The sequence below is a fragment of the Brachyhypopomus gauderio genome, chromosome 18, assembly GCF_052324685.1.
Source record: "Brachyhypopomus gauderio isolate BG-103 chromosome 18, BGAUD_0.2, whole genome shotgun sequence".
Classification (NCBI taxonomy): domain Eukaryota; kingdom Metazoa; phylum Chordata; class Actinopteri; order Gymnotiformes; family Hypopomidae; genus Brachyhypopomus; species Brachyhypopomus gauderio.
In genome coordinates, this window is record NC_135228.1 from 10,442,886 (window position 1) to 10,468,869 (window position 25,984).

The window sequence follows — 25,984 nt, forward strand, 5'->3', positions numbered from 1 at the left end:
AAGTGCAGCATTTATTAACAGATGCTTAAATAATACAAACTCAACATATAAGTTGCTCAGGTAAAGTATAATATATTTTAAACATAAACATTAGGGTCATTTATTATTCAACCCCTCGGTTTAATATTTTGTGGAAAACCCCTTTTTTGCAATTACAGCTATTAATCGTTTTTTAAATAACCTGATCAGGCCAGCACAAGTTTCTGGAGTAATCTTGGCCCACTCCTCCATGCAGATCTTCTCCAAGTCATCTAGGTTCTTTGGGCACCTCATGTGGACTTTGACCTTGAGCACATTCCACAAGTTTTCAATTGGGTTAAGGTCAGGAGACTGACTAGGCCACTGCAACACCTTGATTTTATCCCTCTCAAACCAGGCCTTGGTTTTCTTGGCCATGTGCTTGGGGTCGTTGTCCTGTTGGAAGATGCAATAATGGCCCATCTTAAGATCCTTGATAGAGGAGCAGAGGTTCTTGGCCAAGATCTCCAGGTAGGCTGTGCTATCCATCTTCCCGTGGATGTGGACCAGATGGCCAGGCCCCTTGGCTGAGAAGCAGCCCCACAGCATGATGTTGCCACAACCATTCTTGACTGTAGGGATGATATTCTCGGGGTCGTATGCAGTGCCATCCTGTCTCCAAATGTTCTGGGTTTGGTTGGCACCATCAGGCCAGAGAACCTTGAACCAGTCTGCCTCAGAGATCCTCCAAGTGATCATGAGCAAACTGTAGACAAGCCTTGACATGACGTTTTGAAAGTACAGGTACCTTACGGGCTTGCCTGGAACGGAGACCATTGCGGTGGAGTACGTTACTTATGGTATTGACTGAAACCAATGTCCCCACCGCCATGAGATCTTCCTGGAGCTCCCTCCTTGTTGTCCTTGGGTCAGCCTTGACCGTTCGGACAAGCCTGGCCTCACCACGGGAGGAACCTTTGAAGTCTTTTTGGTACTTTAATCTTGGGCTGTTTTTGACTTCATTTTTTTGGCAAGTGTTTTCAATGGCTCACTACTGTTCTGGTTTTGACCAGTTTCTGCCTGACTACGGATTCATAAAAGCCTATTCTCTAATCTGCGTTGCAGACATCACAGCAAATGCATGGAACCTGTGAAGATCTCACTACAGAGTTATGTCTGGGTGGCTTAGTCACTCTAAGAGCTTCTTCCCCCCGTTGTTTGGCCAGGGATTACGTTATTTGTAATGGAGATGAGGTTTTATGGCCACACCCTCAGGAGTCACAAGACAATGCCCAGAGTTGTGGGTTTTATTGTTGTTGTATGATCTGTTTTTATTTTCTGCAGTCACAATAATTAATTTGTTTGTTTTTTGTGTGTATTTACCGTAATTAAAGATACAGTGTAAATTGCTACAGAGATGTCAGCAATGTCAGCAGCTCAGACATTTGCTTTGTAACTCGTAGATATTTATTGGGGAGATTTGTGAACAGATACAGTACATGAGTAAAAAAAATGGCTTCTTCAGTGGTTGTTTTTGAGATCTTTGAATTTTGATAAAGTACTGTATGTTTAGTGGTAGTGTTACAGCACCCGGTTCAACTTGATGGTTTGTATGAATGTACTGTATACCTGCTGTGTGTGTGTGTGTGTGTGTGTGTGTGTGTGTGTGTGCGTGGTATTTTGTGTGGATTAGAGATTTTAAGGTCTGTAGTTTAAAAAAAACAAATTTTTGAGCAAACTATTTTCTGTCATTGTAAGGTTTTGCGTATGTATGTATGATATGTATGGAGCTTTGAGTTTTTAGATTTGGAAACTTGTGTAATGTTCTGGAAAATGTATTACGGTAAGTAATGTAATACATACTGTAGATATCAAAAAACAAAACATATATACAAAATAGGCTTGTAACTCACATAAATTAGGTTGCAGCTCATCTCCTATTTGGAGTTACAATGAGGTAACTCATTACAGGCAACGTCCTGTTGTGGAAGTACACTCTGAATGTATTAATGATGTATCCATGGCTGCCATACTTCCTCAATGTCACCACAAGCTTCCTCTATCGCCTGCCTGCATTGATGGGGTTGGCAGTCATACTCTTCCTACCAGGGTTGGGCAATAGAGAGATGGTGACTACAGAGATAGAGAGGAATAGTGAAACGAATTGACGAATCTATCATGTACCTGAGCAGCCTGGTGGAAGCTTGATAAAGCTCAACTTTGGAACATCACTAGACACCATAAACCATTGTCAGTGTCCCTGGGAGGCACAGTGGCAACATCACAACATGGGCAGCTTTTAGTCAGAATGTCATGTCATTCACCCTCATGCCACTCTTACACTCTTATCACTGCCTGTATCACCTTCCTCATCAACACTGCACAAAATATTTACAATCACCATGGGATTTGACCCATGCAGTCCAGGTTTGTTATTGTCTAGGACAACATGAGTTTCCACTGGACTGAGCTGGTATGCATTGAGCACCCATGACTTCTTGTCATTCAGCTTCCATCATACTCTGCATTCTTAAATCCTATTTCTTTTCAGCATAGACACGAAAGGTTTATGATCGCCGACCCCACCAATACATGGCCATTCTCCAGGCAATGGATTAAGCTTGTGGTGACATTAATAAGGGAGTCTGATGGGTGGATACATCATTCCAAACAGTACTTTATGGTGTTACTTTACTGCCAAAAGTCAAGAGCACATATGCTAAAATGCAAAAGTGTGATTCATGCAGCACTCATGGATTTCCTTTGCTTGCATACAGTACAGGCCAAAAGTTTGGACACACCTTCTCATTCAATGTGTTTTCTTTATTTCCATGACTATTTACATTGTTGATTCTCACTGAAGGCATCAAAACTATGAATGAACACATGTAGAATTACACAAAATAGCCACCCTTTGCTCTGATTACTGCTTTGCACACTCTTGGCATTCTCTCAATGAGCTTCCACTAATGAACCCTGATAAGGCAAAACTGAAGCCCATTTCAGGTGACTACCTCTTGAAGCTCACTGAGAGAATTCCAAGAGTGTGCAAAGCAGTACTCAGAGCAATGGGTGTCTATTTTGAAGACACTAGAATATAAAACACAACTTTCTTTGTTAAGTACATAACTCCACTGTACTGTACATAATACACATGTGCTCACTCATATTTACTCTGCTCTCAATTTGCTCTGCTACAGAACTGCTGATACGTCGTGCTCTCGCACAAACTCACTCTTCTTGTGTTTTGTCGTGGGTACACACTCAAACACTTAAACGCATCCTGCATGCTCGCAAACCTTTTTAACTCTCTTGCCATCTGACTGTCATCACAAACAACGCTTCCATAAGTCAGCGCAAATTGCACTCTCACATAAAAAAATGAGCTTTAAAGACTTTTGGCCAAAAAAACCCATGTAGCACATCCACAATATTCTCTCTGGCCAGAGAGAATATCACCTGTCACGTTGATGAGATCTTGTGGTCATACCCATAAAGGAGATGCCCCATAAGTTTTAATTTCATAGTTACAAGCCAATTTTCATGTATTACAATATATACATCATTTGTGTTGCAGAACTGTTTATGCAAAAAAACCCAAAGCATTTCCTCTGTAATTCTGTTTTACTATGTGGTGTATATGTACTCAATATACAGAAATGACATGTGTATTTGTGAATATACATGTTCACATGAATTTTACAGCAGACTGCTGTGCGCTGCACACTTAAAATGCAGTAGTCATCTTTTCCATTTACCACATCACTGTGTAGTTTTGTAGAAATAACTATTTATTTGATATTTGATTGTAGAGTTTTAAGATATTAGAAATTATTTGAGAAGTTGTGGCTAAGGACTTTAAAAAATCTAAAGAACTAAGTTTGTATTATTACAGGGAAAACAGTGTGTGTTAAATTTGGGGTACAGTAAGTGTCACATTTCGAGTAACTTACACCCTAAAAGGAAGCTGTGACACTCGAAGGAAGATTGCTGATTAAAAGGTTAACATTTCTCTGAACTGATCACTTGCCTGCAAACCAGCCCCAGTGCAGACGTCACAGGGAACTTCCCTCACAAGAGCACGTACATAAATGGTGCTTGCATGCAAGACAGTCAAAGAGGACAGTCACAAAGGTAAGAGCTTGTACTTAATCTTAAACTTAAGCTCCTAATGGTGTCAGATATCTTCCACTCAAAACGGTTGAAGCCTTCCTGGTGTGATATAGTTGCCATTATCTTTCTTATCCAAAAATCCACAAATTTGAATTAAAAAACAAAGACTGGCAAATGTTCTCTTTTGCCAAACTCTGAGGAAATTAGACCAGAATATTTACATATTTATAATGAAGAAAAATCCCAAGTAATGGTATGACATTGTTAATCTTTTAAAATGTTTTCATTAGATAATATTAGTCTTTCAATTACAATTACAATTCAATTAACTTCTACATGTTCAATTAAAGGATAATATTAAAACTACACTTATACTGAATTCACTCCACATATGATGGTTAATGTATTTCCTGTTATTTTACTGCAGGATCTGTATACAGAACAATTTGGCCTATGCTCTACTGACACAATGTCCCTGGGACGCAATGTCAGTGGCAACGGCAGCGTTTGTGAGATCCACGACAGCTTCCTGTCACCGCTTCTGCCCATCGCTTACTCCATCATCTGCAGCGTGGGACTCCTCAACAACAGCATCAGCATCTTTATCTTGTTCTTGCAGCGCCATGCCAACACGTCCATGGCGGTGTACATGCGGCACCTCACACTGGCCGACCTGCTCCTGCTCCTCTCCTTGCTGCTGCGGGTTCACTACCACAACAGGCAGGGCCCCTTCATTTTGTGCAAACTGGTGGGCATCCTCTTCTACATCAACATGTATGCCAGCATTTCCTTCCTCTGCCTGATCAGCCTGGACCGCTATCTCAAGATCACCAAGCCGCTGTGGGTCTTCCGTGTCCAGAAGGTCTACTGGAGCCGGATAGCAAGCTACGTCGTCTGGTCCGTGCTCTTCTTGGTGATCTGCCTGTTCTTCATAAGCAGCAGATGGGGAAACCAATGCAACGACATCTGCTTTCATTTCCACGACCAGGGTCCACTAACGGGTAGCATCAACCTGGCGGCGGTGGCCCTCTTCGGCGGCCTGTTCCTGCTCTTTGTCGTCTTCTACGTGAAGATTGCGCTGAAGCTGAAGACTGTGCAAATGGGGAAGGGGAACTCCAACGGTCAGGACCACAAGCAACTAATCATCTGGAAAACCTTCCTGGTGCCGGGCATATTCACTGTGTGTTTCTTGCCCTATCATTTGGTCCGAGCGCCATATGTGCTAGCTCAGATGAACATCATCACAAGCCTGGAGAGCAAGCAGCAGTTGCACATCTGGAATGAGGTCACATTGCTCCTATCCACCCTCAACAGCTGCCTGGATCCCATTATTTACTACTTCCTCTCCAGCACATATAGGAAGACCCTTCTCTGCGCTCTAAATGGCAAGTTCAAAAACATGTACGATTTGAACAGGAGACGCATCAGCATCAATCGCTCCATTACGGAGATCTAGCTCAGGCAACCAGCAAATCCATTAGAGTCTACAGATGCTAAGAATTTCAGCACCGCTACGAAGTTTGTCCAAGCTGTCTTGTATTCTGAATCTAAGCATTTGAGTACACCCTGCATACTATGACGTGCTGTGTTCGATTTTTCCTTTGATTTATTTCACATTTGTCAGTCATTTGTTTTGCAGCTTGTAGAGTATATTACTCAACTAGATAAGACATAACCTTTCCCAGCAGTGCTGAAAAGGTCGTGACCTTTGCAAATGTGTCAGACTTAGAATCCTTCTTCATTCTGCAGATATTTGCATGGCATAATTAATGAGTTGTCACCTGTGTGTGGGTACCGCTGTGGTGACTTTAAACATGTTTTTGTGGTAAGTTATGTAGCTTGCGTTGGCCGTGGTTTGTGAAGGGAGCGTTCCGCATTACTCATGTGTTATGCTGAATGTGCATTATGACAGGGTCAGGAATACCCCTACTTAGCATTGCATCCTTTGTATTCAGGTGTATAAGATGTTAAACGTAATTAAATGCTGTGATTTATTTAATCTTTCAAAAATAATATTAAAGGTGTATAAAAAATGTAAAAATAAAATCAAACAGAAATGGAATTTCATTTATTTTGTGAACATTCACATGAAAATACAGATTTATAGCAGACTTCATTGTTTTGGGCAGGTGCAACAGTCTGTACCAACAGGCGAAAAATGCATATCTATATTTTTATTTGTATGCACATAAATGCAGATTTTGAAGAGCTAGATAGTTGAGTAAGTTGTATAGATTAACATTTACAAAATTACAGTATATTGCATGAAATTGGGTTTTAGCCATTGGTTAAAGAAGCTTCCATCTATTACCAAAGGGATACCAGTTCTAAACATCTCAAATGACAACTTTCCCCCAGACTTTCTATCAGTGTGTCCATGAAATGCCAACTGAAATGTTGTAATGGATAATTATGACTTTTTGTCCATTAATTCTCTGAACATAGCTGTAATGCCTGGGTTATGATTATGGATGCCCACTATGCTGTCCAGGGCTGTTACTAATCCACATGTGATTTTTGCACAGGTACTTACAACAGCGCTCCAGAAAGGTTCAAGTTCAAGGTTTTTGTTTTACTCAGATGTTAATTTTGGAACTCTCTCCCTTGGTATTTGTAAATGTATGTATGATGTATGATTCTAAATGTATGATGTTATTTGTAATTACTGTATTTTAATTACTTATTTTACCTTAAATGAGGCTTATATTTATTTTTCACCACCAACATCAAAACAAAACAAAAATGTGTGTGGATTTACTATATATATGTTCATAATCTTTCATAATTAATTACATCATAGCACTAAATGTAGGCGTCTGCCTAAATCATTCCTTTCAGACGGCTATTGTCTGTGCCACTGCTTGTTCTTTCTTGCTTTGCTCCGTCTGTGTTCGTCCTGCCGTTTGCACGGATGTTGATAAGGCAAAGCTGTGGGTCAGCCGGCTTCGATTCAATCGCTCGTCTGGTGACTCATTAGGAGAATGCAAAGAGCTCAAAAGTGGTTTGACCTAAAAGATGAGACGCTGATGAGTGATCTGAACCACAGAGGCTCTCTCTCTCTCTCTCTCTCTCTCTCTCTCTCTCTCTCTCTCTCTCTCTCTCTCTCCAAACACACACACACATTTTTTTTCCACCTCCCATAACAAACCAATGGAGAATTTCTTGGTAAATAATTTTAAACCATTTCAAATGACTACAGTTTGGATGGTATCTTAGCAATAAATAGTGAAGTGTTACCATTTTAGTTTACAGTTTTTTTCAACTGTTTACACACTAAATCTTTTCTTCTCACACAATTTTATAAACATGCCCTTCAAACACCCTAACATCACACCAAATCTGCTAAACCATACACTAACTCTCAGTGTCTGACTCAGTTTTCAATTTCCAAACACACATTTTGCAAAACTCTACACACAAGTTTCTACCTAACACACAAAGACCAAACAGGAAGTTACTTGATTTCATCTTTCAAACACAACCTATCAAAATGCCACACTAAATCACCAGTGCTTCACTCCCACTCCTCATATGTGTAAGCACTCATTACTTTATTGAACACCAACAAATCATTGGCTAAGTATAGACCTATAAATAGGTCAAATGTCAAGATGTCTGTTTTGAACCATGAATCCACGAGATCCAGCACCACATAGTCAACGATGCAACTGTTTTCCATACCATGGACACAGTAAGCTTGTCCACTGTCCATCGTGTCCTGCAGAATAATCACTTACATATGAAGCAGCTATACAGGGTCCCATTTGAAAGGAATAGCATCAGAGTGAAGAACCTGCATCATGACTTTGTGAATGTATGTATGCAAAACTAATTTCAGTATATTAGACTTGCACATATCAAGATTTTTGGGTTGTGCACATGTGTGCAAATATATATTCTTGTCTCTTACAGAGAATTTTGGAGATGGATGCAGATGCAAATGTCCGCCATGAGTATATTTATATAGATGAGGTGGCCTTGAACCCCACTTAGACCAGGAGAAGGGGGAGAAATGTCATTGGTCAAAGGGCCATTGTGAATGTCCCAGGACAACATGGGGGAAACATTACAATGTATGCTGCCATTACCAATAATGGTGTCCTGCATCACCATGCAACACTTGGTCCTTACAACACTGCTCATATCATAACTTCTCTGGATGCAATTCTCAATATTCTTGTCCAAGTTCGGCAGAATCTAGATCAACAAAGTTTTGTGGTCATATGGGACAATGTCAATTTTCATCGGGCACATTTGGTCCAGAACTGATTTGTGACCCATCCTCACTTCTCTGTTCTGTACCTGCCTCCATATTCACCTTTTCTCAATCCAATTGAGGAATTCTTCTCCACCTGGTGCTGGCAGGTATGAAGAGATGAAGCCTAGACACACACTCAACCCCCCAGCCCATACCCTCACCACAGCCAACACCCCCCAGCTTTTTCAGACATGTGTTTGGTGTCTGTCCAACTTCATGTGGTGGTTGGATTTTTTTTTCTGCACTGTACAAATATTATATTACAGTAACAGCAGCAAATTATTTGGAAAAATTAATATTTTGGGTTTGAAAACTGTTTATGTGTGTTGTGAGTATTTTACCTTCTCTCTGCACTTTTGTATAACATAGAATCCCATGAATGAAAGAAGAGCTTTAGGTTTTGATCAACAGTGTGTACATGATGAATCCAAAATGTCATATTATGACAAAGGTGTTGACAATGTGATGTCAGTGCTTGCTTTTGAGATGTGTTTATGACATTTTGAATGTTGTGTGTCATTTTGCTGGAGATTTGAGGCATTTTGCATTTTGTGTGAGCAATTGTGAGTTTTGTGTGTAGAGTTTTGAAAAATAGACACAGATCTTGGAAAATGTGTGTAAACAGTTAAAAAAAACTGTAATTAACAGGAATTACTTCTTTGTACTTTGTGATGCTAATAAAAGTATAATGAATGCTAATATGTGACGTGGAGGAAGTGAGACGCAAGTGTCTTTATTCTCCATAGCCTCAAAATAACAAAGCACTGCTGCGGGCGGAAATGAAAGGAAAATGGACAATGGAAGCATAGCTAGAGCGACTTACGATGACTTACTGTAGTTTAGTAGTAGTCTGACTCAATGGTATATTGAATTCAGGCCTATCCGTACTATTACCTAGGATGAATTCTGTGATCAGATGCAAAGCACTTTGTAAGTCGCTCTGGATAAGACCGTCTGCTAAATGCCGTAAATGTAAATGTAAATGCAGCTTCATTACTTTTTAAAAATAATTTAGTGTAGGAGACATGGCAGTAAATGGATACAATCAAAAGTTATTCTAACATTAAGCCCAATTTTGTTATTCTGATGTTTGACCTAAAAGGTAAAAATTATACACCACAAAAAATAATACTAATTCAAACTCATGCTTGACTCACTTTCATTTTATTAAGAGTTGAAGTTTTCAAAAATGATATCAAACATATGATATCAACATAACAGAGTTAGAGTCAAATTCCCTTCTGGCTCTTTTGGAAAAAGCAAGGCCACTGTGTCAGGTGCTTGATCTGTCTTGTGAGACGTCCAATTAGAGGAGCTGATCACGTGTGCCGCCATATCTCTATGGCTCTGTTCGAAATAGCTTACTACATACTACTGGCGTACTGATCGAGCCCCAAATCAGTATGCCGTATGCAGTATGTGACCAAAATGAAATTTTCCAGTACGTGAAACATACCCGGATGACCTACTACTTCCGCAAAATATTCCAGTACGCGAACAGAGCTATCTTCGTGGTGTACTGCATCCCATCATGCAACGCTACGTTCACGTGACCCCGTAGTATGCTTTGCTTTTGTCGCATACTGGAAAATGTACTGCATACTACTACGAGGACCAGTATGCAGTATCCAGTATATACTGAGTCCAGTATGCAGTATCCAGTATGTAGTATGTTATTTCGAACAGAGCCTTACTCTGTCCGCCTGCTTCAAACACCGCCGTCACGTGACCAGTGGAGCGTAATGTGATTGGTTGGATGTAGGTTCGATTGGAGACTGAATCGATGGCTCATCCTTTGTGTCCCTGATATTTATTCTGAATATCTTTTAACTCTTATTTTTGCATGTGAAATTTTGCACGCATATTTTGTGAGCCAAATTTGGCCAGTCGAATTCGAGCAACTTGAAAAAATATCTTTTGATTTTTTTTCATTTTAGTTCATTAACCATGAATAATAAAAGTGAAAATTAGAAATAATTTTAAAGAAATAAAAGTAATGCTGTAATAGAAAATCAGGGTGTACAGAGTATGGCAGATGTAGAGAGGATAGTCTCAGAGTATATCATTCTTAAATCCAAGTAGCTAAAACAATTACCTCTCAGCCCAGGAGAGGATAATTCAAACTTCTCTTAATCCCTCAGAGGATGCCACAATCTTCTTTTAATCCTTGAGAGGATACCAGTGTTCTCACAGTCGCAAATAGCTACAAACAGCTAAAGCAACACAGTCATCACTCAGGTCCTGAGAGGATTCCAACATGGCAACACAGTTCCTAAGAGGTTATCAGTCTTCTCCCAATGCATGAGAGGATATCAAACTCTGCTGAGTCAAGAGTAGCTTAATTGAAGCCCTTTCAAAATAAAAAAGTTTTAACTTTTTTAATTGACAGTGTTTAAGAGAACTCCAAAGTTTTGGGCCTTGGTAAAAGAAGGTGATGATGATCTGAACTGATCTGACCTGATCTGATGTACACACAGTTGATGAAGGTGATCTGTCAAGATGGAAATGCCGGATGTCGCCCACCCATCCATCCAGCCATCCATAAATCCGTCTATAGACATATATACAAAGACGTGCTCTTCAAGAGTGACATGAAATGACCATTCAGATACCAACTGCAGACTGCACCCAATCTGCATGTGCTATGTGTAAATGTATTATCACATTCAAGTGCATTCAAGTGGAGAATGCTTAATAAAGGGCAGTATCATTTGAATATAAATGAATAAATATTTATAGTGCTGCTGCAGAAAAATAAACTTTCCTTTTAAACTGAAGCAGTGACCCCAAACAGGCTGTCCAGAGAGCCCTGACATCAGTGCAAGCTTGTGGACATGCTTTCATGCATTTCACTTAATAAATTGGGCACAATGTTCTGGGATGGTCATCAAGGAGGATCAGGGGTGCAGAAGTCACTGGGCTTAGTGTTCATTGTAATTCCTGCATGCAAGGTATTTTCTGGCTCAAATGCCATCTTCTCTGCAACTGGAAGAACTTCTAATACCAATGACTAAAAAAACAATGGCTGTTTATTACTTGATGATAATCCAAGAATGAAAGGTATGGTGCAATGCTTTTGCCACAAAAATAACCCATTCCATCAACACGCAACTTTCAAATTGTACCCTAGAAAATACAAGGTCACATAAATCATTATTGGTAAGTGAAACCTGTATTTTATATATTTTATGCATGCTTCTACCTAATATGATTCCGTGCAAGCACCCAGGAGATGGTCAGGCTTCCTAGGGGATGTGCTGATACCGGGGTTGGATGTGTCATTGCTGCAAGAGGACGTGCTGATGCTAGCTCCTACCTTAGGCTCACCATCTGCACTGAAGGGACTGTGACTACTTGGCCTGGAATTAGAACTACAACTATAACTATAGAACTACATTTGGATTACAAACACGGACTTCTGCTAGTGGGTCGTCCAATGGAGGATGGGTTCCCTTTTGAGTCTTGGTCCTCCCGAGGTTTCTTCCTAATCCCTGCCATCATTTTCCTTGCCACTGTCATCTCTGGCGTGCTCATTAGGGATCTGGACCCATACGATTGTAAAGCTGCTTTGTGACAACGTGTTGTAAAAAGCGCTATATAAATAAATTTGACTTGACTTGAAACATGGTTTATCTGAGGTTGAACCCCCTTAGACAATGTGAACGACACCATGATGCGCTGTGAACAGCAGTGATACAGATACGCACTGTCATGATGCGCTGTGAACAGCAGTGACACAGGTATGCACTGTGAACAGCAGTGACACAGGTACGCACTGTCATCCATGTAACTCCCACCTCCTGGAGTCTCTTTGCACTTGCCTCCATGTTTACAGGGGGAAGCATTTGCTACTTTCCTGGTTCACATCCTGATTCATGCATCAAATACTATGACTATGGGCAGTTTAAAAAATACATCAGTGCTCACGATACCTTCACACTATGGACATTTTGGTGAAATGGATCCTTTTTTTGCAAGATCTATATGAATCACCAATACAAGTGCATACAAAAAATAAGTAAAATTAGATGGACATTTGATTATATATGATATTTTGATTAATTATACATATTTTATTGGTGTTTAGCATGTAAAGAGGGATTACTAAGGAGTGCCAAAACTACTGAACAAAAAATGAAATAAATACCCAGCAGACAAATCGATGCAACGGTTTGCAAAGACATCGGATGCAAACCGATGTCTTTGGCGCCTCCTCCTGGTAATCTTGCTCATCACAACTGAAATGGGACACTGCTGGAATCAAAATCCAGTATCTGAAATACCCTCATGAATACCCACCCACTCCATGGATGCCATTCCTGTGGTCGAATATTATGGAAGTGAAAGAAATAATACCAATCAAATGTTAACCAAAGTTAACCAATCAAACCAATTAACCAATCAAAAATGATCCGCCCCCACGTCTTCTTGGACCTTACAATATGATCTCTTATAAAATGACTCCCCCCAAAGCTGCAAGCATGCTGCAGGAGTTGTGAAAGGTTTCCTGTCCTCTGTGCACACAGTGGAGGAAGCCCCAGGTATTCTTGACCTCCACTAATAAAACAGCCCACCTGCAATACAGTCACTGGCTCACTCTTCAGAGGCTGATTACGTTACCAAGGAACTGCATTCATCGTCATATTCTTTTGCTGCCTGTTGCCAATCCATTTGGAACTTAATGAAGGCGACGGACCGAGCATCTCTGCTGAGGAAGGCGTTGGCTGTGTGCAATGTGGACGCGTCTGTGGAGTTTGGACATGGCGCCTAACCAGCCCTTATCAGCTTTCCCAGCAAGTTCTCTTTTAAGTGGTCTGGTGTAGTGACACCATGTGTGTGTTTGTGTGTCTTATTACACCGTAAGTAAAGTGATTCCAGTACAACGCTGACTCTTTGTCGTGGATCTGTACGGGATTTTACAAGAGTGAAGATGCATGAAAGATAACAATATAAAAAATATTTTTCCCCTTCAATTAGATCAATTATATATTTTTCCTCATACACACCTTTTTAAACACACATGCATATGACTATGTATCCTTTTGGCATAGAAAATAAAATGGATTATTGCCCATGTTGTTGAATACAAACAGAAAATGAAAATTGGACAGTTCATTCAAGTATCATAATGTTTAGTCCCCTGTGTATTAAATCCTCATATCATTCAACAACTGTATGGCCAAATGGCACCAACATATTAATTTTTACCACTTCAGTGTTTTCTTTGTAAATATCCAGGCTTAGTTACATTACTGTCAGAAATGCACAGTTCTAAATTGCCATTAATACATTTTCAGTGAGAATAGTGGAAGGTACCCAGAAGGTAAGCTGTTGTATGTGTTTTTAATGTGCTTGGTCTGGTTCGTTTTAGGCTGGCGTGTCTCTCAGGCCTGGAGTTCCTTCATTTCTTGCGGGGGCACTGCCTTGTAGTCAACAGCAGTCCTGATCAAAAGAAAACATTTTCACCTCAGGATCGTCTCACGTAGTTTTCTGATGCAACTGGCTGTACAATACTACTCTTCAAACACACACAACGCAGCAGGTGAGTTGTGCTTAGGGTTTGTAGTGAAATATTGATTCTTCTGATGTTTATGTTGATCCTCACATAAAAATATGATTCTTTTAAACACAACAGCGAATGTGTGTGAGATGTGTGAAATTGGCGAAGAAATGATATATTGTAGCTATAATGGTGTGAGATAGGGCATACACCTCCACACATTTTCCATTAGGTTCACATCACAGGAGCACCCTTCTTGGTACAATGAACTACATTTGTAAGTCTTCCCCGACATCAATGTAGCTGTATTATTTATGTTTTCTCTAAGGAGTTTTCGATTAGAGCACTTTTATATAGAGAATAATTTAAGAAAGGGGTAATCCCATATCAGTTGGAGTAGGAGAGTTCGGGTAGAGAGACTCACTCAGCGTTAGCCTTGGCTGCTTCGTACTTCTTCTTCTTCAGGTGATGACTGATGCACCACGCTAGCAGCGCGACGAAGACGGCGGCCAGCAGCGCGCCTATCACCGCACCCACTATGGTCGCCGCGTGCGTCTCTGTGCAACCACACATCTCATTACATCTGATGACAAAACTGCACCCCCCCCCTCCCTCCAGGAATATGAACGTGGAAAATGAAAAGAGGGACTGTTCGCGCCGCTTTGGAGTTGCAATGTGATTCAGGACAACACAACATTTAAAGAAGTATCTTTGAATCATATGAAGGCACCGGATTATGGATCAGTTCAGTACGACAAAAGTGAACGGTCAGTTGAGAGGATTATTTGGAACATAGAACAGATGTGTGTGTACAAACACAAACACAGAACTGGAAACTACCTGAGTTTAAAGTAACAGTGCAAGTGGAGGTGCCAACAGTATTAGAGGCGTTACACTGATACTTCCCAAACTGGAACTGGGAGATGTTCCTGAAGGACAATACTCCACTCTCATCTGGTACAAAGCAGAGGAACAAAAACCGCACAAGTTCAGTGAAAGCACTATTGTAATCTGTGACTCAGATCAATGGTTTTAAATAAGTGATGTATTTTTTGTAAGTAATCTACTAACATAAACAAAGAAACACACACACACACACACACACACACACACACACACACACACACACACACACACACACACACACACACACACACACACACACACACACACACACACACCTGCATTGATGACCATGTTGCTGGTTCCCTGCTCAATCCTGCTCCAGGTATACTTAGGAGGGGGGTTGCCTTTCTCCGAATGGCAGGTGAGGGTGACCAGGTGACCTGTTGCCACATCTCCATGGACGGCACAGAACGGGTATGATGGTTTCTCTTCAAAAACAAACATGGCAGATCCATCTCAGTATTGCTCTGGATTCTACCAGGTACAGTACAATTCTGATCTTTAACAGACATGACTGGTTTTACATTCCTTCTGAGGGTGCTGTGTGCAGTCAGTGTGCTGTAATAAACATTGTGGGTATGTGAAGGAAGCATCTGTATTCTATGTTACTGCAGTTGTGCATCTGAACAATAGCAGTGATGCTATTTTGCTTTATTTCAAATAACCATTTTATAATTATGTCACAAATGGTCTGAAATGCAGGAAGGAAGAATCCCTGATCTACTGGAGATGGTTAAGGCAGGCTGTGGCATCACAGAATACACACTGCACACTGCAAGATTCCCCCCCATTCAACACTCCTGACACACACTGACAACGAGGAGACTAGTCTGCAATAGTTCCCATGGAAACCGATATGGTTACCAGGGCCAACAAGGTTGTCCTGGTAACATGGTAGAGGAGTGGGAGTGGTGGATAGCTCTTAATTCACCCCTAACCAATCCGGTGAGTCTGAGGCCTCATCACAAGCTAATTCAGCAGACCTGTTTACTATTTGGGTCAATGCGCACAGAAGAGGGTTCAGTTGAATACGTCCACAGTGAAACCCTGGTTAAAATCATCTTTTTTGTTTGTGGTCATTAAAGGCCATACAGCACAGCTGCCACAATTTCAAGCAGTGATCTGAGTGGAATTTGCAGCCTCTGAAACATCAAACATTCACACAATGTTAGAGTTTCCATTATTTTAAACAAAATGTCGTTTCTATAATTCCCACAAGGAATGCTAGCAGTGATGCATACGGAGCTGAGTCATTGCAACGTACATCTGAGCTGTCATAAGCTCACTCAGGAGGAACATTTCTGGCAGAAGTTACTAGGGAGGACAATAAATATATAGGTAAACAAAAACAAGCAAGAAAATATTTGAATTGAATAGAATATTTGCATAGGATCAAAGCCATACAGAAAAAACATGCTAATTATAACTATATACTGTTTCTCTGGAAACTCTATATATGCATTTATATACAAGAAACATTTATATGTATCAAATGAACACTGATACATATACCACAAACACTTTTATCTCTGAAACTCTTGAGAGTGTTGCTGCCTCCAAGCTGCAAGAATTCCTGAAATCCAATAACCTTTCCCAAACTTTTCAGTCAGGTTTTCGATCCTATCACAGTACCGAGACAGCTCTGTCTATGTTCTAAATGATCTTTTTCTCTCTAGTGATTTTGTTTCTGCATCATTTCTTTGTCTTCTTGACCTTTGTGCAGGGTTCAATGTGGTCAGTAGAAAGGAACAAATATCTAAACTTTTCACTATGACCTTTACAGCTGCTATCTTGGTTTAGATTCTGTTTAACAGACAAGTGCCATTTTGTGTCCTCCAGGAGGCATAATGTAACACTGATTCTGTTACTCTAGTGTTCCCAAGTCTCTGTTCCTGGCCCTCTGTTGTCATTTACATCATTTTGTAGTTTTAGTATTTTTGACATAAAGCCCTAATGTTCCAACACTAAATGCTTAGAAAAATCTATGATTATTGGTTCTATGTGCCAACTCAACCTACTCCACTTATTGGAGATATTCCAATTAATCCTCCTGCTGTTGTTTGAAACCTTGGAGTTCTGTTTGACCCTGTCTCACCTTTGACTTACACATTTAAATCTCTGACTTCATCTTTGCAATACTGCTTGCATCCGTCCAATTCTTCGCTTTAAAAATGCAACTCTGTCCTATGGTTTATTGCTCTCTGCAGTAAATTGAAAATTGTGTGGCCGGACTCCAAGCATCCTCAAATAAATTTGCCCACATTATCTCCATTCTTTACCACTTACACTGGCTATGAGTTATAGAACACACGTGCTATTAAATCATACTGTTAGCCAGCATGGGCTGATCCTTTCCTTCTGAACTTTTCCTTCCTTATACCTCATCTCACAAAACTAAAGTCCCTCTAATTCTGCACCGCTAGCTGTCACTAGAGTCAGGCTGCCATTCATTCATCCATCCATTCATCCATCCATCCATCCATCCATCCATCCATCCATCCATCCATCCATCCATCCATCTATAATAATCTCCTATGGTGTTTTAGTGCTGCTGCTCCTACTCTCTGGAAGTACTAAACCTGTGTGACCTGCACCTCTGTGTTGACCTACAAAGCCCAGCTTAAAACCTTTACTGTAAACACTTCACCACTACATCTGCTTGGGTCTTTACCTACAAAGCCCAGATTAAAACCTTTACTTTAAACACTTAACCACTACATCTGCTTAGGTGTTTACCTACAAAGCCCAGCTTAAAACCTTCACTGTAAACACTTAACTACTACATCTGCTTAGGTGTTTCTTTACATTTGTAAAGTGATCTTGGGGATGTGAAAGGTGTTTTTTATATATATATATCAAATGAACATCCAAATCTCAATTTGTAAAGCTGACCTCTTAAATAAGGAACACACAAAATATACATATTTATTTCTATTATTTAATCAACAAAAGTAATTTCTCTCTCCAAAAACTAAAAAAGTGCAAAATTAAGTGAACTCTTTTAGTTAGCAGCTTGTGGCACCTCCTTTTGAAGCCACTACTTCAACCAAATATCGTCTGTAACCACAAACAAGTGTCTCATATCTGCTTTTGGGGTTTTTGCCCACTTCTCCTTGCAGAATTCTGGCAGCTGATAGATGTTGGAGGGACATCTGTCATGTCCCACATGCTTCAGATCTTGCCACAGCATTTCTATGGGATTGAGGTCTGGTCTTTGTCTGGGCCAATCCAGAGTGCAAATCTTCTTTCTCTTAAGGCATTCCATTGTAGATTTATTCAGGGCCACCTCAAGCCTTTATGGGGCCCTAAGCAGAATTTCATTTGGGGCCCCTCATACCACCACCTCAATACCAAATTCTTATATAATAGGCTCATCATGATATCTTGGTGGTCTTGGGGTCCCCTTGTGGTGTGGGGACCCTAAGTGGCAGTGTAATTCGAGTATGTCTCGGGACAGCTCTGCTTTTCTGCAATGTTTTGGGTTGTTGTCTTATTGCAAAATCCATTTCTGTCCCAGCTTCAGCTCTGATGGCAGAGAATTGATGGCTCCCTGGATAACATGGAGTCGTCCAAGTCCAAACACAGAAAAGCAGGCCCAGACCATCACATTTCCACCACCATGCTTCACTGTTGGGAGGAGGTTCTTCTCTTTCTATGCAGTGTTTTCTCCAAACATGGCGCCTGTGATTGTGGCCAAAGAATTAAATTTTGGGCTCATCTGTCCAGAGAATGGACTTTCAGAAAGCCTCTGGTTTGTCCAAGTGCTCTCTGGCAATGTTTAAATAGGCAACTTTGTTCTAGCTTGAGAGCAAAGACTTCCTTCTAGCAACTTTCCCATGAATGCCAAGTCTATTGATTTTTCACCTGATTGTAGACATTTCATTCAATTATCCCAGATGTTGTTAGAGAGGTCTGCAGCTCTCTGGAGATGATGTGTGGGTTGGCCATCACCTGAATTAATATTTTTTCTGGTGCTTCTTGTCAATTTGATGGCCGTCCTCTTCAGAGCAGAGTTGCAGTGATGTTGAGGGCCCTCCATTTGTAAATTATTTTGTAGCTTTGTAGATATTGTAGCTTTCTCCAGACTGATTGACTGTAACAACCTTCTTCCTGATGTCCTGATATTTCCTTTCCTCTTGGCATTGTTGATTTGTGTGCTTTATGCCATGACATGACAGTAGTTTGGTGGGTTTCCTCTGCAATAGTGGGTTCATCCTGCCACATACATTAGCTTTGTCCACAGTCACTGACTGTAGTTATATTGACTGTAGTTACTGACTGTAGCCCACTGGGGAACAATTTATGAGATCACCTGATTTCTAGTGAAATGACCTATTAATGTAGAAACAATGATGAAATAACTGGCTGCATTATCATTTAATAGAATTATTTCAAAATGCTAAATTAAAGAATTATCAACAAACGTGTTTTTTTCCAGCACTCTCAGTTTAGCTAGGTATTAAGAAAAGTGTGAAAAAAATACCAAAAACATGAACGATGACTGTAGCCGTGGAGATCCCGCTGATATCAGGTAAGTTGTGGACCTCGCACATGTAGGTCCCGGCATCCACAATGCGCATATCACTGATGGAGATGGTAGCATTCATGGTGGTGCTCAAGGGTGGGTAAAGGACTTTAAGTCTGTCCTTGAACTGCTGACCAATCACTTCAACTCCACTCTGGTAGTAGTACACCTAAAAATAGAACGAGGGAAGAATTACATTAAGGAAGTATGTAAAATGTTTTTGATTTTGCATCTCTTGAAAGCTGCCTGTAGTTTATAGACACTCCCTGTAATCTTCCTTTGATTATTTAATAAATATCCGCCTCTAATTTTTCAAATATGTAGTGTTGGTACATGGGGCAGTTTTGGTGCCATTACTCCTTACTCTTAAATTATGATAGGAAACTACAGAAATTGTATTGCAGGAAATAAGTTTCACAAGGCTGTCCTTTAATCTGGGACTTTCCTATCCTGTACAGTCAGTCTCAGGTGTGTGCAGCCATTTGTGGTTCCCAAAGGGGACTGCACTTGTTTGGTACACCTTTCTAGGTGTCCCCAGTATGCTCCTTTTACCTCGAGCCTGTGTATAGCAGGAATGTGTGCTACACATTCAAGACTGTTTAGAAACACAAAACACTGTATGTATTACTACAACACATTCATAGATTATATATGTACTTTGGACTGTGTGTGTGTGTGTGTGTTTGTAGTTGTTCATGAAACTATCGTTTGCTTACTACTGTTACTGCACAGCCATTATTGAGTAGTTGTGTTTAACAGACTCCATTGTTTCCCTAAAAGGGTGTGGTCTGCTGCTGCCACAACACACCGCATTTACACACTTTCCACTTTCATGACAGGTCAGACGACACACGGCCCTGGCATGGAGCCAACACAGCAAAGATTTCATACTCGTCAAGTTAGAACACTTCTGCAATAAGTCAGTGGCTATATCTGGACTGCTCAAAACATTTACAGTAGATTTTATGAACAATTGTACATCAAAATGACATAAAAACACCATTCTAGACTAATCACAGTTTTATATTTATTACCAGGAGACATACAGTATGACATTATCAGAGGCACTGCATTAGATACTGTTTCTTCTAAGAGCGCTGTCGCGCTGAATAATGACTCTAGAACAAAGGTTTTCATGAGGACCCACCTGTTCTGGAGTTGGGGAGGACTTAGGGTAGAAGGTCCAGGCAACTGTAAGTTGTTTTGTCGGTTCGTTGGTAGAGAAATTGCACTGAAGCATTGCAGTGTCATAAATGCTCACATTGACAACTTTTTGCGAAGATGTCACCACGATCGACAAAGCACAGCCTGCAAAATACAGATCCACCTTGTTTGGACAAACAACATGTCTACATCATGTCCAAAATCCAGGCAGCTGCTGTAGACTTATAGAAGACTATCAATTTTACTCAAGAACACGATAGGGATCAAGTCCAAGCAGAATGCCATGCCACTGTCCACATGAATCCTGAAATACACTCTTACTTTTTATCTGGTAGGCTACTCAAAAAATCACACACATGGGACTATGTACAGAATAAGGGAATATAATCAAAGTTTATAATACATCTCGTTAGCTGTAGCTACTAAAGCTGTTATATTTTTCATAAATGCAAATATATTGCATCAGTTCTGAATATATTATGTTTGATCCAATAAATAATCTGCCGGTTATGTAATGTTTAACAGATTCATTAAAAATTCAAATGTTTTATAGGGCTATTCCAGAATTCACTGCGTGAACATTTCTGCCATAACATCTAGGGAGACATTACTTACCTGTGAGGCTCAACGAAGCGACAAGTCTGAACAGCAACATGATTGAAAATACTATTGGATGTTTAACGAAATGAAGGACACTGTGGCCAGATTCAGTGTTCTTGCTGTGAAGTCGCACAGTAACAGGATTTTTGAAATCATGCTTATCTTTCCAAACCCTAATGGCCAACACCCTCAGAAACTCCAGTAGCAAGATGACACGTGATCATGGAGTGGCAGCTTTACCTGCGTTTGCTTGACCGTGCTCATTACCCACCTCTGCTCCACTGTTATACCGTTACCTAAGACACCCGGAATTCATTGATCTGTATTGAAAAATGCCGCCTTTAATTCTGAATGATAATGTCCATCAGGTGAACAGGCAGGCAAGCAGACATACATGCGCAACAAGAATAACAATTTATCTTTCCAATTCCATGATTCTGCCATGATTGACAAATTTCTAAATTCAATTCTAAATTCAATTTCCAATTCCATGATTCTGCAATGATACTGTTTCTAAATTGTACATTGTTCTCCAAAATAATTACGTATACATTACGTATGCATAATGCTGATTGTCGGATGAGAATTTGGAGCGAGCAGAATGAGTCTGTCCTTTTCAACAAGCACTGCCGTGGTGGAGGTGTGGTGCCATGGGAAATGCTTCTATTCTGGATCACATTACAGCCCCTGATACCCATTGACCAGTGTGCCAGTGTACATGAACATCACTGCTGACTATGTTCATGACACAGCATGCAAGCATGATGCATGCAGATTCATCCAGAATCCGTGCTCAGGCCATTCTATGCTATTGTGAAGGGGGCTGGAGGTGCTATACCAGATAGGTGTACAAAATGAACTGGCATGCAGTTCAGGCTGTGCGGCAGATTCAGTTCCAACAGTTTCAGATGTGGACTGGTTCAGAGTCACACTAGGTTTAGCTTTTTGCTTCACATCCTTAACTGAGATCTGTAATCATCTATTCAATATTTAATCACACATTCAGACATCAGGAACCCATAAAACTTCATGTAAAATGATGGGTATATGAAATCCCCTTGAAATTTAGCATCACACCGAGAGCGAGTGACAGATTGAGTAGATTGATGAAGGTCTGACTAATGATTCCATCTATAAAATGTCTGTAATTCTGGGTTAATCAACACAAGATTGATTAACCCAGGCTTAAGAAAAAGAACAAGGTGAACAAATATGTATTTCAGTTTTGAATACAGAGGGATTGATGGGAGAAAGGTTACCCTTATTACACTTCCTGAAAAATAGAAACCTCTTATCTAACTGTATAAAGACTCACACCCAAACACTCTGTTGCTGGTATATTTGTGTAGCCAGATCTGAATAAGTACTCATGGGTTAATGGTTAACTCAGGTGACCGAATCTCAGTCATTTCACCTGTTAGATGTAATAGTTTGGCCAACAATTTTCTCGCTATTGAAAACTCACACCACGTGTACTAGCTATAGATTCTGAATCTTTTGTGAAAGTGAATAGGTACTCAGAGCAGCCCTGTAAACCAGTAACAGTGTTGAGTTTATTTCATTATGAAACCAGTCCTAATATCATAGCAAAAGGGTTAAACCAGCAATAGAAACAGCCCATAGAGCATCTTCAAGCCCATAAAAGTGGTGCAGGTGTAACTTAGGAGCATAAATATAAGGGTGGTCCATGAACTGGATGAATGTATGTAGAATAGAATTGTAGTTGTGGCCATTTCTTATGAATAAAAAAAACCAATACAGTTGTACACTTAATTTGCATTGATGGTGTGTATTCTACCAAAGAAAATGGCAAGTATAAACCTTGGGGTGGGAAGTAGGGACGTATTAAGCCTGGGAAGTATTAAGCCTGGTTTATACTTGACGCGTCGCGAGCGGCGCGAGGGTCCGCGCGACGAAAATACGGAGTCGCGCGCTACGGTCGCTAGCGAAAGTATATACTGTACAATGCTGTCGGTTCGCGAGGTCGTGCACGTCTCGAATTTTGTAACTTCGCGCGCTGCGCGTCAGCGCAATGAACAAAGTCACGTTTGCAGGGTTCATACACCTTTATAAAGTGGAATTCAAGCACTTGTATGTCACTTTCAAGGTCCATTTCAATATTTCCCAGCATGTTAAACTTAATCAAGTTAAATATTTATACCTATACTCGAAATTATTCGAAATAATTCGCTTTTTATCACATTATTTAATGGTTGTTTATTTAAAAAACGCCCAATCACCACGTCTTCACTTTCTCACATGTTTCGTCCTGGAATTACAAGAGGCTCGTATTTGTTAACCTAATACAAGAGAACTGTTCAGTTAGACAGCTATTTGTTGTGAAACGAAGTAGTTACAATTTCAAGCATTTTAAAGTACTTTAGCCTAAATTCCAGCACTTTTCAAACCTGAAACACACTGAAACACGAAGCAACATTAAAATTGGTCAGGTAAATGTTCATTCCCTTGTTTTGAGGGGTGTTTCTACATATTGTTTTGGACAAAACACCTATCGTTTCGGAGAACAGTGACGCTCGTGAAAGTATAAACGCCTCCACCGTTCGCCCAGGGTCCCGCGAGGTGGGCGGAGTCACGCGCTACAGTCACTCGCGAAAGTATAAACCAGGCTTTATCATGCTACGAATAGGTTTAACTAGTGAGCCCGAAGGCTCAATGTCACAGGGGTGTGAAACTCATTTTCACCGTGGGCCACATCAGTGTAATCGTTCCCCACAGATGGCCATATGTAACTTATAAATTTAACTACTCCTTAATGTTAAATAAGCACGTTTGCTTTTTCCTCTTATTATATTATTGTATCCTCATAAATCCTTTTAATCTTTTAGGTTATGAAACCCACATTACTCCATCAATCAATGATCAAACTATCCAAGTGAAAAAAGAAAAATAACATCAAAGATATTACATTTACTTTGTTCAAAACTTGAAATATCAAAAAACTGAAAACAACAATTGTGCTTCGTAAAACGCTCCCTCTGAAAAAGACTTTGAAGCGCGGGCGATTTCTTCAGCCACAACAAAACCAGCTTTTGCTGCCGCTTCGTTGGGTTGTGAACACATTCTGTAGCAATCGCAGTTTGCCTTTTAATTCTTTAGCAATTTGTTGTTTTCTTGATGCCTAATTTTGACATACTTAGCTCCGTGTTTGGTCGCATAATGCCGACGTAGACTGTACTTTTTGACATCCGCCACGGCTTCATACCCGTTTTTCTCCTTGAAGCACAAACATCGCTTTCCTATCTTTCTTGAAACAACCTTCTATCTGCATCGATGTTTCTCTTCCTGGACATTTTGGGATCATTATTTGTATTTCTCAATTAAATTTATTGGGAAAATTGCATCAATATGGAATCGCTGCATGTCGCAGGTAACATAATTGGGGAAATGTAGTTTTTGTTCACTGCACGTATTTTGCTTCTTTTTTTTTGGACTTTTTAAGCTCTCGCGGGCCACATGACGCGGCAGGCCACATTTGGCCCGCGAGCCTTGAGTTTGACACCTGTGGTCTATGAGCCTGTTGCTTTGATTTCATGTCAGTGCCATTTTACTGGCTTTGAAATGACGTCACTGAGCAGCTGCATTCTAGAATTCAGTTCGTCATAATGCAGTGGACGTATCTGTGTCACAGTTCTTAGAATCAGGGTTGCCATGGAAATGCTCTATTCCAGTCCCTTGGGAACTTCATAAGACAACTTTAGGAGAAATCTTCTCAGCTGCATCAAAATTCAAAAGCTAAATAATGTTCTGTTTAATCCTAAGCAAGGTTGATAACAACGATAACAACGGAAAATGGTGAGACATTAATGTAAAAAAAAATAAACTTGTGGTTCTTGTGAAATTAGATATTTAACAGCCTTCTTCCTTCTAGAATTTAAGCAGGAATGAGTATGATAGATTCCATAGACAACGTCCAAAAATTATCTCAGATTCTGAGATTTTAAAGAAACATGGACAGGTAAAGGGGCAGAACAGAAGAGTCTGGACAGAGGGCATAGTATTGTTTCAGCCTGCTCATGACAAGATGTCACCCTCTAGCTCTTTTCCACCCTGCTGCACCCACTGCCGCCACTGCCGCAGTCATCATAGGAGACATCTGAGGAGGCAGTGCCACCTACTGGAGGAGCAGATAGATCAATTATTGTCCTCCCGACTGCTTGGCTCCTCCAAGTCTTTCCAGGTGAACAACCTCAGAGATTTATGTAGTCCAAGGGCAGATAATTAAATAGTGAGACACAAATATAGCAGCTGACACTTGACTTTTCCAAAAGAATCTTGGCTATTTTTAACTCCACCTTGTTGCTTTCTATGGGCAGGGAGTGACAAAAAGTTCCACGCCACAAAACTCCATTGGAGAGCCTGTTGGACAACGGCCCATGTGGAAGGTGGTCAGACCAAAGTCCAGGGATGGCTCTCCTGCCGGGATAAAGCTGGTGTTTAAGATGATCCGGCCTGCTGTTCCTGTAACCAACCAGGAAGCAACTGCAACCAACGAAAGAGGAGAGCGTGACGCAGCTGCAGCGCCCTCTACAGACCGCCGCCGAGGTGCCGAGGACCCACTCACTTCGAGCCTTCACCCAAAAAAACGCCTGAGAGAGTGACAAGGCTGAGAGACCAGTTGTTTTTCTTATTAAATCCTTCTGTACTTCGATGTGTAAATGTGGTTTTTGGATGCCCTTGAACATGGGCATCTTGGTGTCCTCATAAGCAGCCAAATGTAAGCAAATGGAGCAGTACATCTGCCTGAGTCACATATAGCTTGATTCCTCTTCATTGTTTTTCTGGCATCTTCAAACTATTCTGGTCAGCCACTGTTAATGTTTAGGGAAATGCACGTGTCCCTTCCAATAATGTGTCCCTTCCACTAATTCCACTAAAACCATTCTCATATAATGTGTTAGGTGGGGTGAAAGCTACACTGCAGAAAAAAACTATATATGAT

At 40.5% G+C, this 25,984-nt stretch overlaps 2 protein-coding genes and 1 long non-coding RNA gene across 3 annotated transcripts; 2 read left to right on the forward strand and 1 right to left on the reverse strand.

The window, feature by feature from the left end:
• The first annotated feature begins 4,006 nt into the window (after window positions 1-4,006).
• gpr34l (G protein-coupled receptor 34 like) lies at window positions 4,007-8,948 on the forward strand. The gene is made up of 2 exons (XM_076980616.1): window positions 4,007-4,092; window positions 4,499-8,948. Exon 2 carries the CDS (start codon window positions 4,541-4,543, stop codon window positions 5,525-5,527), a length of 987 nt encoding a protein of 328 aa, XP_076836731.1. The 5' UTR covers window positions 4,007-4,092; window positions 4,499-4,540; the 3' UTR covers window positions 5,528-8,948.
• Window positions 8,949-12,662: 3,714 nt separating this feature from the next.
• On the reverse strand, window positions 12,663-21,269 carry LOC143482316 (V-set and immunoglobulin domain-containing protein 1-like). Its single transcript, XM_076980660.1, has 7 exons — window positions 21,040-21,269; window positions 20,408-20,568; window positions 19,219-19,429; window positions 15,011-15,163; window positions 14,670-14,783; window positions 14,254-14,386; window positions 12,663-13,771 (listed from the first exon to the last, which is right to left on the reverse strand). The coding sequence occupies exons 1-7, from the start codon at window positions 21,077-21,079 to the stop codon at window positions 13,714-13,716; spliced, it is 870 nt and encodes a 289-aa protein (XP_076836775.1). The 5' UTR covers window positions 21,080-21,269; the 3' UTR covers window positions 12,663-13,713.
• Window positions 21,270-24,724: 3,455 nt separating this feature from the next.
• On the forward strand, window positions 24,725-25,660 carry LOC143481327 (uncharacterized). The gene is made up of 3 exons (XR_013122010.1): window positions 24,725-24,837; window positions 25,081-25,222; window positions 25,359-25,660. It is a non-coding gene; the product is annotated as an uncharacterized LOC143481327 (long non-coding RNA).
• The last annotated feature ends 324 nt before the right edge of the window (window positions 25,661-25,984 follow it).

Coding starts and splice junctions, on each gene's coding strand:
- gpr34l (XM_076980616.1), top strand. CDS start 4,541: ATGTCCCTGGGACGCAATGTCAGTGGCAACGGCAGCGTTTGTGAGATC.
- LOC143482316 (XM_076980660.1), bottom strand. CDS start 21,079: ATGTTGCTGTTCAGACTTGTCGCTTCGTTGAGCCTCACAG. Junction 20,569..21,039: donor CGCTTCGTTGAGCCTCACAG/GTAAGTAATGTC, acceptor TGTATTTTGCAG/GCTGTGCTTTGTCGATCGTG. Junction 19,430..20,407: donor CCTCCCCAACTCCAGAACAG/GTGGGTCCTCAT, acceptor TTCTATTTTTAG/GTGTACTACTACCAGAGTGG.